At 42.3% G+C, this 15,898-nt stretch overlaps 1 protein-coding gene across 3 annotated transcripts in view; it reads left to right on the top strand.

Moving 5' to 3' along the window:
* LOC137653558 (centromere-associated protein E-like) overlaps window positions 1-15,898 on the top strand; it is an 892,913-nt gene that overhangs the window by 269,935 nt on the left and 607,080 nt on the right. For all 3 annotated transcript variants that reach the window (XM_068387057.1, XM_068387056.1, XM_068387055.1), the window contains exons 10-11: window positions 12,029-12,140; window positions 12,414-12,544. In XM_068387057.1, coding sequence (XP_068243158.1) covers window positions 12,029-12,140; window positions 12,414-12,544 — 243 coding nt within the window. The remainder of the gene's footprint in view (window positions 1-12,028; window positions 12,141-12,413; window positions 12,545-15,898) is intronic.

Here is a 15,898-nt window from a genome sequence, read left to right as displayed (position 1 = left end):
AAGCCCTGTCCCCTAGTTGCTCCGGGGCCACTTGGGAGCCACTAGGGCCGCTGTCCCTTTGAAGGTTCGCAGTTTGGATAGGACTTTCAGCAGAAGGTTGGTGGGAGGGAACAGGTAGATCCTGGACCATCTGTTCCAATCCAGGGACATGGCGTCCACCGCTTCTGCCTTGGGATCCTCGTACGGGGCCACATATCGAGGAAGTTTATTGTTGTCGCTCGTCGCGAAGAGATCGATCTGGAGTTCCGGGACTTGGTGAGAGATGAAGGAGAATGATCTTGCGTCTAGAGACCATTCGGACTCTATCGGGCTTGTCCGGGATAGAGCGTCCGCCGTCACGTTGCGGAATCCTTGTAGGTGAACTGCAGACAGGTGCCATTTCTTCTTCTCTGCCAGACGGAAGATTGTTAGAAGCACCTGATTTATCTGGGGCGATCTTGAGCCTTGGCGATTGAGACATCGAACTACCACCGAGTTGTCCAGGGTCAGACGAATATGGATCGAGGGAGGCGGGGAGAGTTTCTTCAGAGTTAGAAGGACCGCCATGGCCTCCAAGATGTTGATGTGAAACGTCTTGAATAGGGGAGACCATGTTCCTTGAGCCTGTTTTTGGTGGGAGTGACCTCCCCAATCCTCCAGCGAAGCGTCCGTGTGGATGTTGAGTGATGGAGGTGGGTGTTGAAGAGGAATGGACCTTTTCAGGGCCTTTGCTTCCGACCACGGCTTGAGGAGCAGCCGAAGTCTGTTTGGGAGCCGTCTCTTGAGGTCTCTTCGAGCGATGGATGCGGAACGTCTCCAGACTCCCGCGGCATCCTTTAGCTGTGCACGCAGCACTGGGTTTGTCACTGAGGCGAACTGTAGAGAGCCTAGAACTCGATCCTGCTGACGTCTTGAGATCCGTTTGGATTTCAGCAGTCGCTTGACAGACCCTGCTATTTCCTTCCTTTTCTTCTGGGGGATGGAAAGGCGGTGTGACTGAAAGTTCCACTGGATTCCTAACCATTGGAACTTCTGAGCTGGAGAGAGGCGAGATTTCTTCGCGTTTATCTTGAATCCCAGGTGTTCTAGGAACTGGGTAACTTTGTTGCAGGATCTTAAACAATCCCCGGGCGATGGAGCCCAGACCAGCCAGTCGTCGAGGTAGGCCATCACCTGGACGCCTCGGAGGCGAAGCTGTTGAACGATGGCATCTGCCAGCTTTGTGAAGATCCGAGGGGCCACGTTGAGGCCGAAGGGCATGGCCCTGAAGGCGTAGCTTTTCCTTTGGAGTCGAAATCCAAGGTAGGAGGAAGCGTGGTGGTTCATTGGAACGTGCCAGTAGGCATCCGCCAGGTCTATGGAGACCGTGTAGGAACCTTGAGGCAGAAGGGTCCTTATCTGTTGAAGAGTCAGCATCTTGAACTTGTTGTTCGCTATGAACTTGTTGAGGGGGGATAAGTTTAGAATGACTCTGAGTTTGTCGGAGTCCTTCTTGGGGACGCAAAGCAGTCTCCCTTGGAACCTGGTTGACTTTACCCTCCTTATCACCTTCTTTTTCAGGAGATCTAGGACATATTCTTCCAGAAGGGGAGTTGATTGTTGGAAGAATTGCTGGAAGGTTGGGGGTGGTTGAGTCCAACTCCAGCCTAGACCCTTCTTGACGATGCTGTGTGCCCAGGGATCGAAGGTCAACAATCCTGGAATTGGCGGAGTCTTCCTCCCACCGGAAGCACTTCATTGCTTCTGGTGTCCCGAGGGTTTACTGCCTCGGCCGCTAGCTCCCCTTCCTCCTCTGCCTCTGGAGGGACGGCGAGATGCGTCTCTGCCTGCACCTCTGTTTGAGCCTCTACCTTTGGGACGAAAGGTAGTCGACTGTTGCTCGAAAGCAGGGGTGAAAACCGGTGACTGTGACAAGACCGGTTGGGTGACCAGCTGAAAGGTCTGCTGTGGTTGAGCTGCCACTTGGGGAGTAGCGGATCCCGGAAACTGCCGTCTCTGTTGACGTTGGTGGGGTTTCGGCTTGGAGGATTTCCTCTTAGGCTGAGGGCCGTCGTCCTGAGAGGATTTCCTTTTCTTCGACATGCCCCACTTGTGGAGAAGGTTCCTGTTTTCCGTGGCGGCCTTGTCGGTGATCTCTTTCACAAGGGAGGAGGGAAAGAGGTGCTTACCCCAGATGTTGGAGGAAATCAGCCTCCGGTGTTCGTGTCTCACTGTGGCACTGGAGAACACGAATTCACGACAGGCTCTACGAGCCTTCATGAAGCTGTACAGGTCTTTTACTACGGTCGCCAAATGTGTTTTAGCGAGCACCATGTAGTAGTCGGGGACTCTAGTGTCACCGGCCATGACGTCGAGCTGTACCTGGAGGGGCATGGATGCGGCGAGCCTTTCCTTCGTGTCATGTTTTCGACGAAGGAGATGGTCATTAAGTTTCGGGAGGTCTTCGTTAAACTGACGGCCAGCTACGTCAGGTTCTAGTTTCCCTACCACGAATGTATGCTGGACATCTTTCTAGTGTCGAACATCGGGGGGAGTAATCAAGGAGAAGGGTCTGCACTCCTCCACTGCAGGGCAAGGTTTTCCTTCTTCCATTGCCTTGTGTACCGCTGTGAAGGCCTTTTCCATGAAGGGAAGGATCGCATCGTCTGGTGCGACGTAGGTAGGGTGCTTCTTGCTAAGCGCCGGAAGTTTTGAGCTGGTAAAACCCCTACTTTTTACAGTATTGGCCAGCATAGCCTGGGCCTTCGGGAGATCGAACACAATCACCTCCTTCGGTTCGGTCTCTTCTTTAGAGGCAGGTTCGGATCGAAGTCGGACGTAACAGTCCGGATAAGCCTCAAAACTCGGGAAGAATTCCACTTCTTCCAGGACAACTGAGCCGATCTTCTCACTGATGAAGATCCTGCCTGTTGTAATTGGCATGTGCTCGGCATACCTCCAGGGGTTGGCGTCCGAGCATGCCGGGAGGTCCTTAACCGAAATCCTTTTCGGCTGCTTTGAACTTCCCATGGTCCTGATGTATTCGTGTGTCTCACGGAGTTTCTTGTCCATGAGAGCTTCGAGCATTCGGAACATCTCCTGGGCGCTGGATGGGATGGGGTCCGTTGTAGCGGAGGTAGACGGGAATGATACGTCCGTCAGTGTAGGAGTCGGTGTGGGGGTGGAAGGTGGAGCGACCTCCTGCTCCGACTCGGTGTATTCCACTTGGTCTTCCTCATAGTCCAGTTCTTCGGCCATGAGGTTCCTTTCCGTGTTCTCCGACACTTCCGACATACGTTCCGCGTTGTCGGTATCCAGACGGCACTCATGCATGGACTGGGCCATGATTACATCAGGTTCCACCGTTATCTGGACGGTGGGGATCTGATCCTTGGGGACAACAGAGTCTGGGGATGCCTTCGGGAAAAGCAAGGCCCTCAAGTCTTCGGTGGCAAGGTATGCCGGCTTGGTGACAGGGACAAGGATGAGCTATAGCAGAACCGGACCGCCGGCAATGGATGCCGGACCTCCGGGGGCTGGTCCGATGGACGGACGACCGAAGCTGGGAGGTATGAGGGTAGGCCATCGGCTGTGCACCGACGGGAGGCGGCAGCCCTCCGGCACACGGAGGACTGTCAGCCACGGGGGGCAAGGAATGTGTCACCAAGGGGGGAGGTCGGTATCACCGACAGTAGAGGCGGCAAGGGACCGGCACCAGGACAGTGAAAGAGACAGAAGGAGGGATGTAGGGGTACGGACACGAACCCCAAGGCATCCCACCTGAATGGGTGTACCCATGATAGGGGCTAGCCCTATCACCCAGTGGCAGGGGGCCGCAGGCGGCCGGGAGCCAGTGTAGCCCAAGGGAGGGCTAGGGAACACCCAAGAGGGGGGAGAACCCCTGCGGACAAAACGCATCCAGTGGCTAACCCCATAGGACACTATGAAGGTTATATGTACCAGAGCGGACTGCACACAGGGACTCAAGGTAGCCCTATCACTCCACCCTAAGGAGGAGTTGTAGGACAGGGGACAGATGGGTATAGGCTAACCTAAGTATAGGCTAGGCCATACAAGAGATAGGTGGGGAGGGGAGAAGAAGAAGGGTCTTCCATAGGGGAGGTTCTGTACCAAAGCGGCTACCGAGGAAGGGAGGACGCTCCCTAGCCTAAGGTAGGCAGCCTGGCTGAGAACGGTGCATGGGTACCGTTTCAAGCAGGGCACAGAACTAACTCCCCCAAGCCTAACCTAGAGCAGGGATGTTACACCCTGAACCGGGAAGGTTGGAAGACGTATCGCAATTGCAGGGAAGGTCAGGTAACCTAGCCTCAGCAATAGAGGAAGGGCAGGCCGTTCCTCATTCTCGGACGCAACCCTAAGGGGGGATCATTCCCTTAGGGAGGACAGAGAAGCGATAAGTACTCTGGTATGAGCTTGATCCCCTTACGTGGTAGGGGGAGCAAGGCTACGCAGAGGGAATGCCCTAAGGCAGGGGGTGAAGGGAGCATATAGGGGTTAGGTTAGGTTAGAAAGGCACACCATCAAACCTATCCCCTATATGGTCCCTGAAGGCGAAAACACTTGCATCACAGTAAACAGTATCATAAAATAATGCCACTATCTTCATAACTAAACCTAGGATCACTGTAATATATCATGCATGAACACTGATGATAGGCACTCTGGCCTAGGGGCTAGGCTAGCGAACTGGTATGGGGTCAGGCGATGACCGATAAAAGAGTGTCAAAACACGATATATAAAGTTCCTAGCTATGAAGACTAAATAACTAATAGTATCGATTAGTTAATAAGGCCGGAGAAGCTGTTAAGGCTAGCTAAATAAGGCATGCAAAACAACAGCGACGCCATAAAATGGCGGGTCCGGTAGCAGCACAGCTCTGCCAAAAAATATAAAATATCTCAAAAAGTAAAAGTTACTTTACGGTCAGAGCTTATTTAAACAATACTGAAACCTTGTACTCAACTTTCCAGAAGAAGGCGAGGCCGAGGTTAGAGACATGGGTAAGATGCAAGTCGATAAATAAAGCACAGGGAAAATCCGACTTAGTAAGGCAAGCTACTATGCGAAGGATGAGGACGGACGTGACGTCATTTAGCAATGGCGCCCGTTTGTTTACGTATCGAGTACCAAAAGTAGCCACGGACGAGATTAGCTGTGGAACGGCTCCCCAGCTATTCTTCGCCCCTACACATCGAAGTGTTAACTCTATGTGGGGTGCAGATAGCTATGTGGCGCGTTAATACATGCGTCCCCTGTTGATATACGATGTCTTAAAGGGAAACCTTTAGGATACTCGCTCCAGAAGTTAGAATTCTGTGATAACCTGTGGTTAAATTCTCTGGGAATATCTAGTAGTTATTTACCCAAGGAAGCTACCAAAAAGGAACCTTCCATCAGGACGCCATGGCTTGAGCCCCCCCCCCAAAAAAAAAAAAATATATATATATATATATATATATATATATATATATATATATGTATGTATGTATGTATATATATATATATATATATATATATATATATATATATATATATATATATATATATATGTCTATATATACGTACAGTGGTACCTCTACATACGAATTTAATCCGTTCCAGAACCAACTTTGGATGTAGAAAATGTTCGGATGTCGAAACGAATTTTCCCATAAGAATACATTGAAATAGGATTAATCCGTGTTTGAGCCTAAAAACCTATAACTTCTTAATAAACTACTACACATAATTTTCCCATGAGAATAATGAACACTAAATTAGATAATAGACATGTAAATAAGAAGAATAGACATGTAAATAAGAAGAATTAGCAAAAAATGATAAATAAGAAACGGGTTTTTAGCGTCACTTTACCTTAGAAACTCCAACGCAGGTGTTGTTAGTCTTGCTACGCAGAGAGGAGACGGACGGGCGGCGAGGAGGTAGAGAGGTTAACTACGATAAACGTACACTACCGTAACTTATTCTAACTTACACTAAGTGAACTTTAACATAGCTTAGCTTATTTTTTTTTATTTTTATATATTATATTTTCTTTTTTCTTTTTGATGATTACGTAATTTTAATCACTTTCACTCTCTACATTTAAAATTGACTGAATTTCTTTCACTTCACTCTTTTCCGTTTTCTTTGTTTCACTTTCTTCCGCTTCACTCTTTGCCGTTTTCTTCGAATCACTTACATCCTCTTCATCACGAGTTCGCTTCGCAGTTTTTTTAAAGAAATTATCGATAGATAATTGCTTGGTACGGCTTTTCAGAATGTTTCGAAAGTGAGTTAGGCAAACATCATCGAATTGAGAAACTACACGACAAACCTGCAATTTCTTTGGATGGTATTTGTCGATGAAGTCGACCACGTCTTGATATTTTCCTAACACCTCTTTTATATGCGCCGAACCTAACACATGTTCTACCTCTTCGCTCCCTTCCTCGTCATTACTCATGTGCTCCAACATAGCTCATCTGTGGTAATTTCGTCGTGATGTTCGGCGACGAGTTCCGTAACGTCATCTGCGTCGACCTCCAGACCCATGGACATGCCAAGGGAGAGGATTTGCTCTACGGCTTCCGCTGCACCGACCACGGGATCAGGTTCGGGGTCAAAACCCTCGAAATCTCGGGGAGAAACTGCATCAGGCCACAGCTTCTTCCAGGCAGAATTGAGGGTCCGTCGAGTTAATCCCACCCAAGCCTGATCCATGATCTTCAAGCAGTACACGATGTTGAAGTGGCCCCTCCAAAATTCACGCAAAGTTAAGTTGGTGCTTTGCGTGACATTAAAGCACTGCTTAAATAAGTGCTTGGTGTACAGCTTCTTAAAATTAGAGATGACTTGCTGGTCCATGGGCTGGAGGATAGAGGTGGTATTCGGTGGAAGATACAGCACCTTTATGAACTTGAATTCATCGAGGCATGGCAGGCACTTTAAAGGCAATTTCTGTTCATGAAGATACTTCTTCACAGAAGGGCCAAAAACTTGGTTAACCCATTGCACAAAGAATTGCCTAGTGACCCAGGCCTTCGAGTTGGATCGCCAGAAAACATGAACCTGATCCTTATCGACGTTGTGTGCTTTAAAGGCCCTAGGGTTCTCTGAATGGTAAACCAGTAAGGGCTTGACTTTAAAGTCCCCGCTAGCGTTGGCACATAGGGCAAGAGTCAACCGATCCTTCATTGGCTTATGCCCAGGCAATTTCTTCTCTTCGGCAGGGATGTAGGTTCGACTCGGCATCTTCTTCCAAAACAGCCCGGTTTCATCACAATTAAACACCTGCTGCTCTACGTAGCCTTCTTCCTGCACGATCTTTTCGAAGTTCTTGACAAAGTCAGCTGCAGCCTTTGTGTCCGCACTAGCAGCCTCTCCGTGGCGAACAACTGAATGAATCCCGGACCGTTTCTTAAATTTCTCGAACCAGCCACTAGATGCCTTGAAATCATCTGAGGAAGGCTCGGTTGAACTCTCCCCAGCATCACCCCCAGAGCTCTCCTCCTTCAAGTCCGTAAAGATGGCGTGCACCTTCTCGCAGATGACGGTCTCGGTGATGGTGTCGCCAACGATCTCTCTATCCTTAATCCACACTAGTAGAAGTCGTTCCATCTCTTCTATGATAGTGGTGCGGCGTTTGGAAATTATGGTGATCCCCTTAAAAGGTTTCACTGCTTTAATAGCTACCTTCTGTTTAAGGATTGTCGAGATCGTCGACATATTACGGCCTTACTGTTTAGCAAGTTCACTCACATGGACGCCACGCTCATGTTTTTCAATAATTTCCTGCTTAATTTCTAAAGAAAGCATTTCCTTCTTCCTTTTCTCACCACTACCACTACCACTGGCAAAACTAAGCCTTTTAGGACCCATGATTTATGTAAATTACCGTTAAAGGATGCACGTAAAAAATCACGATTAAAACAGAGTTAATAGCAGAACGCACAGTGCACAACCGCAAGAAGCCGACGAGAACAGAGGACTGACCCAAGCCCCGCTAATTGAGCGTCCCTCCGAGGTCGATGTGCTGCCTTCTATCGGCGGAAATAAAAAACACTTCAGGTGCTATGAGCACCGACTACGTGTACGAGTATTGTTTACTTCGGGTGTCGAAAAAAACATTCGGGTGTAGAGTCGGAACGTGTTCGAATTGTACTTCGTGTGTCGAAAAATTCGGATACAACCGGTACGACGAAAATTGCTTGCTTCGTGTGTCGAAATAAAATTCGTGTGTAGAGTCAAAAATTTGCTCAAATTTTACTTCGGATGTTGGAAAATTCGGATGTAGATACGTTTGGATGTAGAGGTTCCACTGTATATATATACATATATATATATATATATATATATATATATATATATATATATATATATATATATATATATATATATATATATATATATATATATATATATATATATATATATAACAAATTTTGATATAGGACAAATTTATTTTTTTGAGATATCCAAGTCATCCTAATGGAAGTTCCTTAATGGAAGCCACGTAACATGTAACTATAAACCTCATCGGTAAAATAATGTTAACGCCGGTTCTGAACGTCTGAGTGATCTCTGTTGACACCGGAGATCCAGTGACAAAGGTCCGTCATAGTGAAATCGTGAACATCAGCGGTAAGATAATATTAACCTCAATGCTGAACGTCTGTGTTATCTCCAGTGAAGCCGGAGATTCGATGAAAAAGGACCGTAATAATGAAATTGTGATTAATCATAAAAAAGGTTCGTGTGCATAAGGCCGAAGCCGGAGTCTGAGTGCCGGGTTTCACCGTTGCACTCCAAATATCTGACTAGTTCTCACCCAATGAGTATCCATTATAGCGGAGTATAACTCAAGGCGGAGCTACGGGTGGCGGCATAAAGCGATCCCAAAATAATGACTCATACACTAACGGAACCTATTAAATAATGCTAGCTATATTAACAGTAACCACATCAATAAAACGTAAATATCATCAAACGTAATATCATGAACCCGGAGAAGAAGAGGAGGCAGGAATAACTCGTGATCGTATAAAACGGAAAACGGGAAATCCACCTCTCCTTACTCGAGCTTAAAAAAGAAAACGAGAGAAAGGGTAACTCGTAACTGTAGTAACAGAAAACGAGAACTCCATGCTCACGCTCTCATGGTTACATTATAAAGAACCAAAATCACACAATAATATGATATAAGAATAATGATAAAATTGTAATAACCAAGAACGAAGAATAACGACAACGTAACAAATAAATATAGTCTAAAACGAGCACCTTCCCGAGACGTGTACGTAAACTATAACAAAGGCAAGAACGTTATTCTTCGTTCGTCCAAATTGGACTTGCTAACAAAAATATATACCATAGTAAAAACAATAATAAAATAATGATAATAAAAATGGTCATAAAACGTAAGTGATATAACCTAGATGACAGAGTACCAGATGGGCAATATTAACTTTAAAAACTATCGAAGCGAACAAGGCCAAAATGGCCGCCGTCACCGAGGAAGGCCAAGCCGCTTCCAAAAGTAAAATCCACATACTGGAAAGAGAACAAATGCCCGGTACTGAAAAAAACTGTCAAAACAAACTATGGTACTTAACATTGGTAAAGGTGAGGTAGCAGCGTCAGTCACGATGAATTAACGACAAACACTTGAAAACACCGAGAGCACAAAACAAATACGACTATGCAGGCAAGTCCAAAACAGAAGGATGACGTAAAGGGCGCTCGTGGTAGGTGTCGGTGGCGTGGGCCAACTGTGTTCTCTAGGGCCTGTTACGGCCCTTCCCTTTGATGGAGGAATTATCTAAACGGAAGACAGCCTGTGAATAGTGGTTTTCACACGCCCCTGTTGTATACACGACACCCACAAGGTGCTCGTGCGAGGGTAGTAACCTCTGCATTCCATGCTTTTATCTTTCTCTAGTATATTTGGAAGCTTTATATCAGAAAAGTGTAAAGGACTTCTTTCACCGGGCGTCACAGGTCTCTTCCCAGAAATAGATTTTTCCTTCGTCAAAATCCCTTATTTCTGCAAGTGATATACCAGAGAATTTTACCTGAGCGGTATCATGGAGTTCTAACCTCCAGAGCGAATATCCTGAGATGTCTTTTATACACCAGGGATGTGTTTAAAACAGGCCACAGCTATCCTTCCCTGAATAGAATTAACCTTGTCTTGAAGGGTATGGGATAGGATTAGATACGTTGGCTAAAGAGCCGTTACAATTTCCGATCCCAGTTTGCTACAACTAACAGGTTTTCTCTAAAACCATTGGAGTAGCAGCCATCGCATGACGCAAGGCCTCACTCATAGAATTGGGAGGGGATTAAGAGTAACGGGCGGGCCATCAGAACGACATAGCTAGCTCACCCAAAAATAGATTTTTCCTTTCAAAATCCTTTTTTTTTTTGGTCTCGAGCCATGTCATTCTGATGGAAGTGTACCCAAGAATTATTAATCTCAGTTGTGGCCATTAGAGTTTTAACCCTTTACACCTCATAAACATAACCATAATTCCCTTAGCATTGGTAACTAGGGTACCAAGCTATGAGCGCAAGTGATATATTTGTAAAAAAGTAAGAACAAAGGAAATAAATAGCAGTCCCACTTACTATAAATAAGATCTGTGTCTACAGTAGACGAAAAGACTGAAGTTATTAAAAGAAGGGTTAAAAATTGACGTACACTGCTTTTATTTTGAACTGTAGGTCCAATGAAAGTAAACACCAAAGGAACAGTAATCTTTTATTGTTTCTATAGATTCATAAATGCAACTGAAATCAATGTAAAATTATATGCAGTAAATATGTAACAGAGTAGTGAAATATTAACACTCATGACAAAAGGAGAATATCCCCTTTGACTCTTTACAATTATAAATATTGCATTGAAAAGAAGGAAATTCATTCCCTTGCACAATATAGACTGAGAAGTCCCAACTATACAGTCCATGAGAGTCCATGCACAAGACTTAAGAAGCTTGTTTAATCACGCCCCCAACGGACACCACAAAGTGTTTAATCTCTCTCAACTGATGTAAGGAATGTTTGGAGTAGGGAGCCATGCAACTGAACAGAGTTCAGGAACAGTTCTCTAGCGGCGAGGAAGAGGAGGATGAGCCTATGACCACAGTAGAAATTAAAGAGGCTCTAGCCTGCTACCATAAAATGGCCTTTTTTGTCAAAAAGAGATACCCAGAAAAATATTTAAATGACGTTTGCCTGAGTCATTTCAGGAATGTTTTAAAACGCAGGGCAGAAACAAGCTTCCTTGGATAGTTATTTATTAAAGAGACCTTTTATACTAGTAGGCCAAGAGGAAGCTCAAAGTGATCCAAAAAAAAAAGTGGCAGTGATGAAGAAAATAATTAAATATTAGAAAATACAAAATGTAAAGTAAAAAAAAATACAAAATTAGAAAAAGGCAAAAAAAAAATTTAATTTGTTTATCATAAAGTTGTGTTAATATTTTCTTTCATTTGTTAATGTGTTTCCTAAAATTAAGTGTTAATGTTTTGTGCCATTTATTAATCTGTTTTGTAAAGTTAAGCGTTTATGTTTTCTGCCACTTGTTAATGTTTTCTGCCGTTTGTCGTCCTCCTCTACCGCTCCGCCACATGGCTCTCGGACATCGCTTCATTCCAAAGGTAAGGTTCCACATTTTTGTTACTGTATTTTCCATTTATTATTGCTCTGTTTTACTGTTTGCTCTATTTATGCATTCACTTTACTGGTTATTAATGGTTGGGTTATTATTGAATGATAATGGTTCTATTTCATTGAGTTAAGCCTTATTATAAACTTTTAACGTGGTGTTTTTGTAGGGCTTTGAACGAATTAGGCTTTTTACATGGAAAAGGCAACTCGCAATGTGAAAAAGTCATGGTACAAAAGCCACTACTGAACCAATTAATTTTGTATTGTGAGGCATTATTGTATATATATAAAATTTTAATTCATAATCTCCTTTTATATAGTCTTTGGTCACTATCACTTACAGTTGTCAATACAATATTAAATTATATATGACAAATAAGATTTTTCTTTTTTCAGACTGAAAGGAATTTTTTGATCAATAATGTGAAGGCTGATAAAATATATCGGAAAGGAACAGTTTGTTATGGTCTAAAAAATCGAGAGAGGTCCGTAGAGTACTATGAGTATGGTTAGTATTGGGATTGAACTTGTTACATTAATGATGTTTTAACTACAGTGTGCTGTATTTGATGATAATGATAATACCACTCCTGCTGAGGATAATGATGATTTCAATAGGAGGTGTTTTAGGTTATTAAAATGCATGCAGGTTTTATGTATGCTAAAGTATTTAATGCTTCAACATTGTGTATTTATAGTGAACCATAGACACATCTTCCATTATCCAGTTACAGATCTTCCTTTGAAGATTTTCAAATTTGTCTTTACTCTTTATTTTCAGCCAAATCAGTGTATCCATATGATCATCGCTATTGGTACAATGCCAGCCGAGCCTACTATGAATTGGAGGTGTATGAGAGGGCTGAGGAGGAAGCTGTTGGAGCCTTGAAAATGAATCCTTTTGAAATGAATGTGAGATATTGCTTTACTGTTTTTTAAATATTAGCAAATCCATAGCAGAGTACTCTAGATCATGGAAGGGGGGGGGGGGGGGGGGCAAATTTAAGTCTCACACGTAGTATGTTTTACAGTTGTAAGAAATTTCCGTGCAAATGCAATCAGATATTCTAAATTGCTTCAATCAGTGGCCTTGTTTCAGAGCAGACCATCACAGCAGTGCAGTTTTATTTTTATTATTATTATTATTATTATTATTGTTATTATTATTATTATTATTCTCATTATTATTATTATTGTTATTATTATTACTATTATTATTATTATTATTATTATTATTATTATTATTATTTTAACATTATTGTTATTATAATTATTATTATTTTAATATTGCTATTATTATTATTATTATTATTATTATTAACTTTATTGTTAGTATAATTATTATTATTTTAATATTATTATTGTTATTATTATTATTATTATTATTATTATTATTATTACTTGCAAAGCTATAACCCTAGTTGGAAAAGCAGGATGCTATAAGCCTGAGGACTTCAACAGGGAAAATAGCCCAGTGAGGAAAACGAGGGAAAAAATATTTTAAGAACAGTAACATTAAAATAGATAATTTGTATATAAACTATAAAAACTTTAACAAAACAAGAGGAAGAGAAATTATATAGAATATTGTGCACGAGTGTACCCTCAAGCAAGAGAACTCTAATCCAAGACAGTGGAAGACCATGGTACAGTGGCTATGGTACTACCCAAGACTAGAGAGCAATGGTTTGATTTTGGAGTGTCCCTCTCCTAGAAGAGCGGCTTACCATAGCTAAAGAGTCTCTTCTACCCTTACCAAGAGGAAAGTAGCCACTGAACAATTTCAGTGCAATAGTTAACCCCTTGGATGAAGAAGAATTGTTTGGTAATACTGTTGTCAGGTGTATGAGTACAGAAGAGAATGTAAAGAATAGGCTAGACTATTTGGTGTATGTGTAGGCAAAGAGAAAATGAACCATAACAAGAGAGAAGGATCCCATGTAGCATTGTCTTGCCAGTCAAAGGACCCCATGACTCTAGCGGTAGTATCTCAACGAATGGCTGGTGCCCTGGCCAACCTACTACCTACCTATTATTATTGTTATTATTACTAGCTAAGCTACAATTCTAGTTAGAAAAGTAGGGTGCCATATGCCCAAGGGCTCCAACATGGAAAAAATAGCCCAGTGAGAAAAGAAAATACAGTGAGGAAATAAATAAAATACATACAACATTGAAATAAATCTGCCATATATAAACAATGAAAAGAGAATTATATCAGTCTGTTCAACTTGAAAACATTTGCTGCAATTTTAAACTATTGAATTTCTACTATTTTAACTGTCCAATTAGAAAGATCATTCCACATTCTGGTTACAGCAGGAATAAAACCTATAGAACATTGTATAGTACCGAGTCTTACGATGGAGAATGCTTGACTGTTTAGAATTAACTGCATACCTAGTGTTGTTCAGGATGGTACATTGTGGGAAGATCAGAATGCAAAGAATGTTCAGAATTATGAAAAATATTATGCAACATGCACAAAGAACTAACTGAATGTCAGTGCCAGCGATTAATATCTAGATCGGGAGCAGGAAATTTAATAGACCACAAGTTTTGTCCTAGAAATTAAGATGAGATTCAACACCTGAAACCAGACAAGAACAATATTCGAACAAGGTAGAATGAAAAAATTAAAGCACTTCTTCAGAATAAATTGATCACTGAAAATATTATTGACTTTCTCAGTAAGCTAATTTTTTTTATTTGCAGAAGAAACAGACAGAATGTTTTTCAAAAGTAAATTTGCAATCAAGAATCACACCTAAATTCTTGAAAGAGTCATAGAGTTGAAGAAACATTATGAATGAAGATATCTGGATATTGATGAGCTATTTTCCTTGACTGACTTGCAATCGTACTTTGAGTTTTGTTAGTGTTCAACTTCATGCGCCATAACTTGCACCATGTACTAATTTTAGCAATTCTCTATTAAGGAATTCAAAAGCCCCTGTTATCAATTTAGGAGATGGAATTGAGGCAAAGAGAATAACATCATCTTCATATGCAATGAGCTTGTTTTCAAAGCCAAACCACTTATGTGTATATAGTATGAAAAGTAATGGGTCAAGAACACTACCCTGAGGAACACCAGATAGCACATTCCTGTACTCACTATGGTGTCCATCAACAACTCGTTGCAATCTATTGCTTAAAAATTACAGAATAATGCTAAGGAAGACCCACCGACTCCCGACTGTTTGAGTTAGAAAACAATGGACATAATTTGTGGTCAAAGGCAGCATTAATAGCAAGGACAATCATATGAACTTCCTGACCACAAAGGATTTCTCTACATCCTTGGAGATTATAGGAAGGGCATCACATGCTCCAAGGCCTTTGCAAAAGCTAAATTACAAGATAGCGAACAGATGATTACCTTCAGCATGCCTATTAGGTGTTTTGCCAATAGACATTAAAAAACTTTAGATGATATGGGAGTTATAGAAGTTGGGCGGTAATCAGTAGTGTTAGAGTTAACAAAAACACATTTACCTAATAAAGTAACATCACCAATTCTCCAACAAGTGCTAAAAGAACATGTTCTTGCTAACTTGCAGAAGATAACAGAGCTCATAAATTAGCAGATTTTATAAAACAATGAAAAAAAATCATCTGGATCTACACCTCCATAAGCATGAAGGTTTACTGTCAAACGTAAAAGCCAAATGGGTTGACTTTTCCTTTGGATAGTGAGTGACAGAACCATCTCGTTTAAGTAAAGGAAGAACTGTTAAGTCTACACCAAGGAGTGCAGATTTAAGGGTAGCCCACAACTTAAATTCCTGAGTAAGAGCTCTTAGCTAAGAATAGTTATTTAAAGTCAATTTGATCTGTTACCCTTCCAAAGATAATAGGCCTCCTGCTTCTCCAAATAAGCACCTCTGCAATCATTATTGAACCAAGGTTTGTCTTCATCCAGCACACGAGAAGGGATGACTAAGTGAATAAGTTGATATACATTTTTATAGTTACCCACTTTTGGAACTTTTTTCATTTAAATCAGGTATTGGTAATATTAGGGGTTTGAGTAATCTAATCAGCTGGGTAATCATCAAGAAAAACTTCTCACATGTGCAAGATACTCATGCTCTTGTGCAAGGCGCTCACGTTGGAGACGCTCACAATCATGAACAGAAGTCTCACAAGCTTACACGAGGTATTTCAAGACCTAGAGCGAGACTCTCATGATCTTGTGCACAGTCTTGAACGAAACGATTCTGACCAATTGGATTTTCCAGCTCTGATTTTTCAACTGACAAT

The sequence above is a fragment of the Palaemon carinicauda genome, chromosome 14 (genome assembly GCF_036898095.1).
Source record: "Palaemon carinicauda isolate YSFRI2023 chromosome 14, ASM3689809v2, whole genome shotgun sequence".
Lineage (NCBI taxonomy): Eukaryota > Metazoa > Arthropoda > Malacostraca > Decapoda > Palaemonidae > Palaemon > Palaemon carinicauda.
This window is presented reverse-complemented; position numbering and strand designations above follow the sequence as displayed.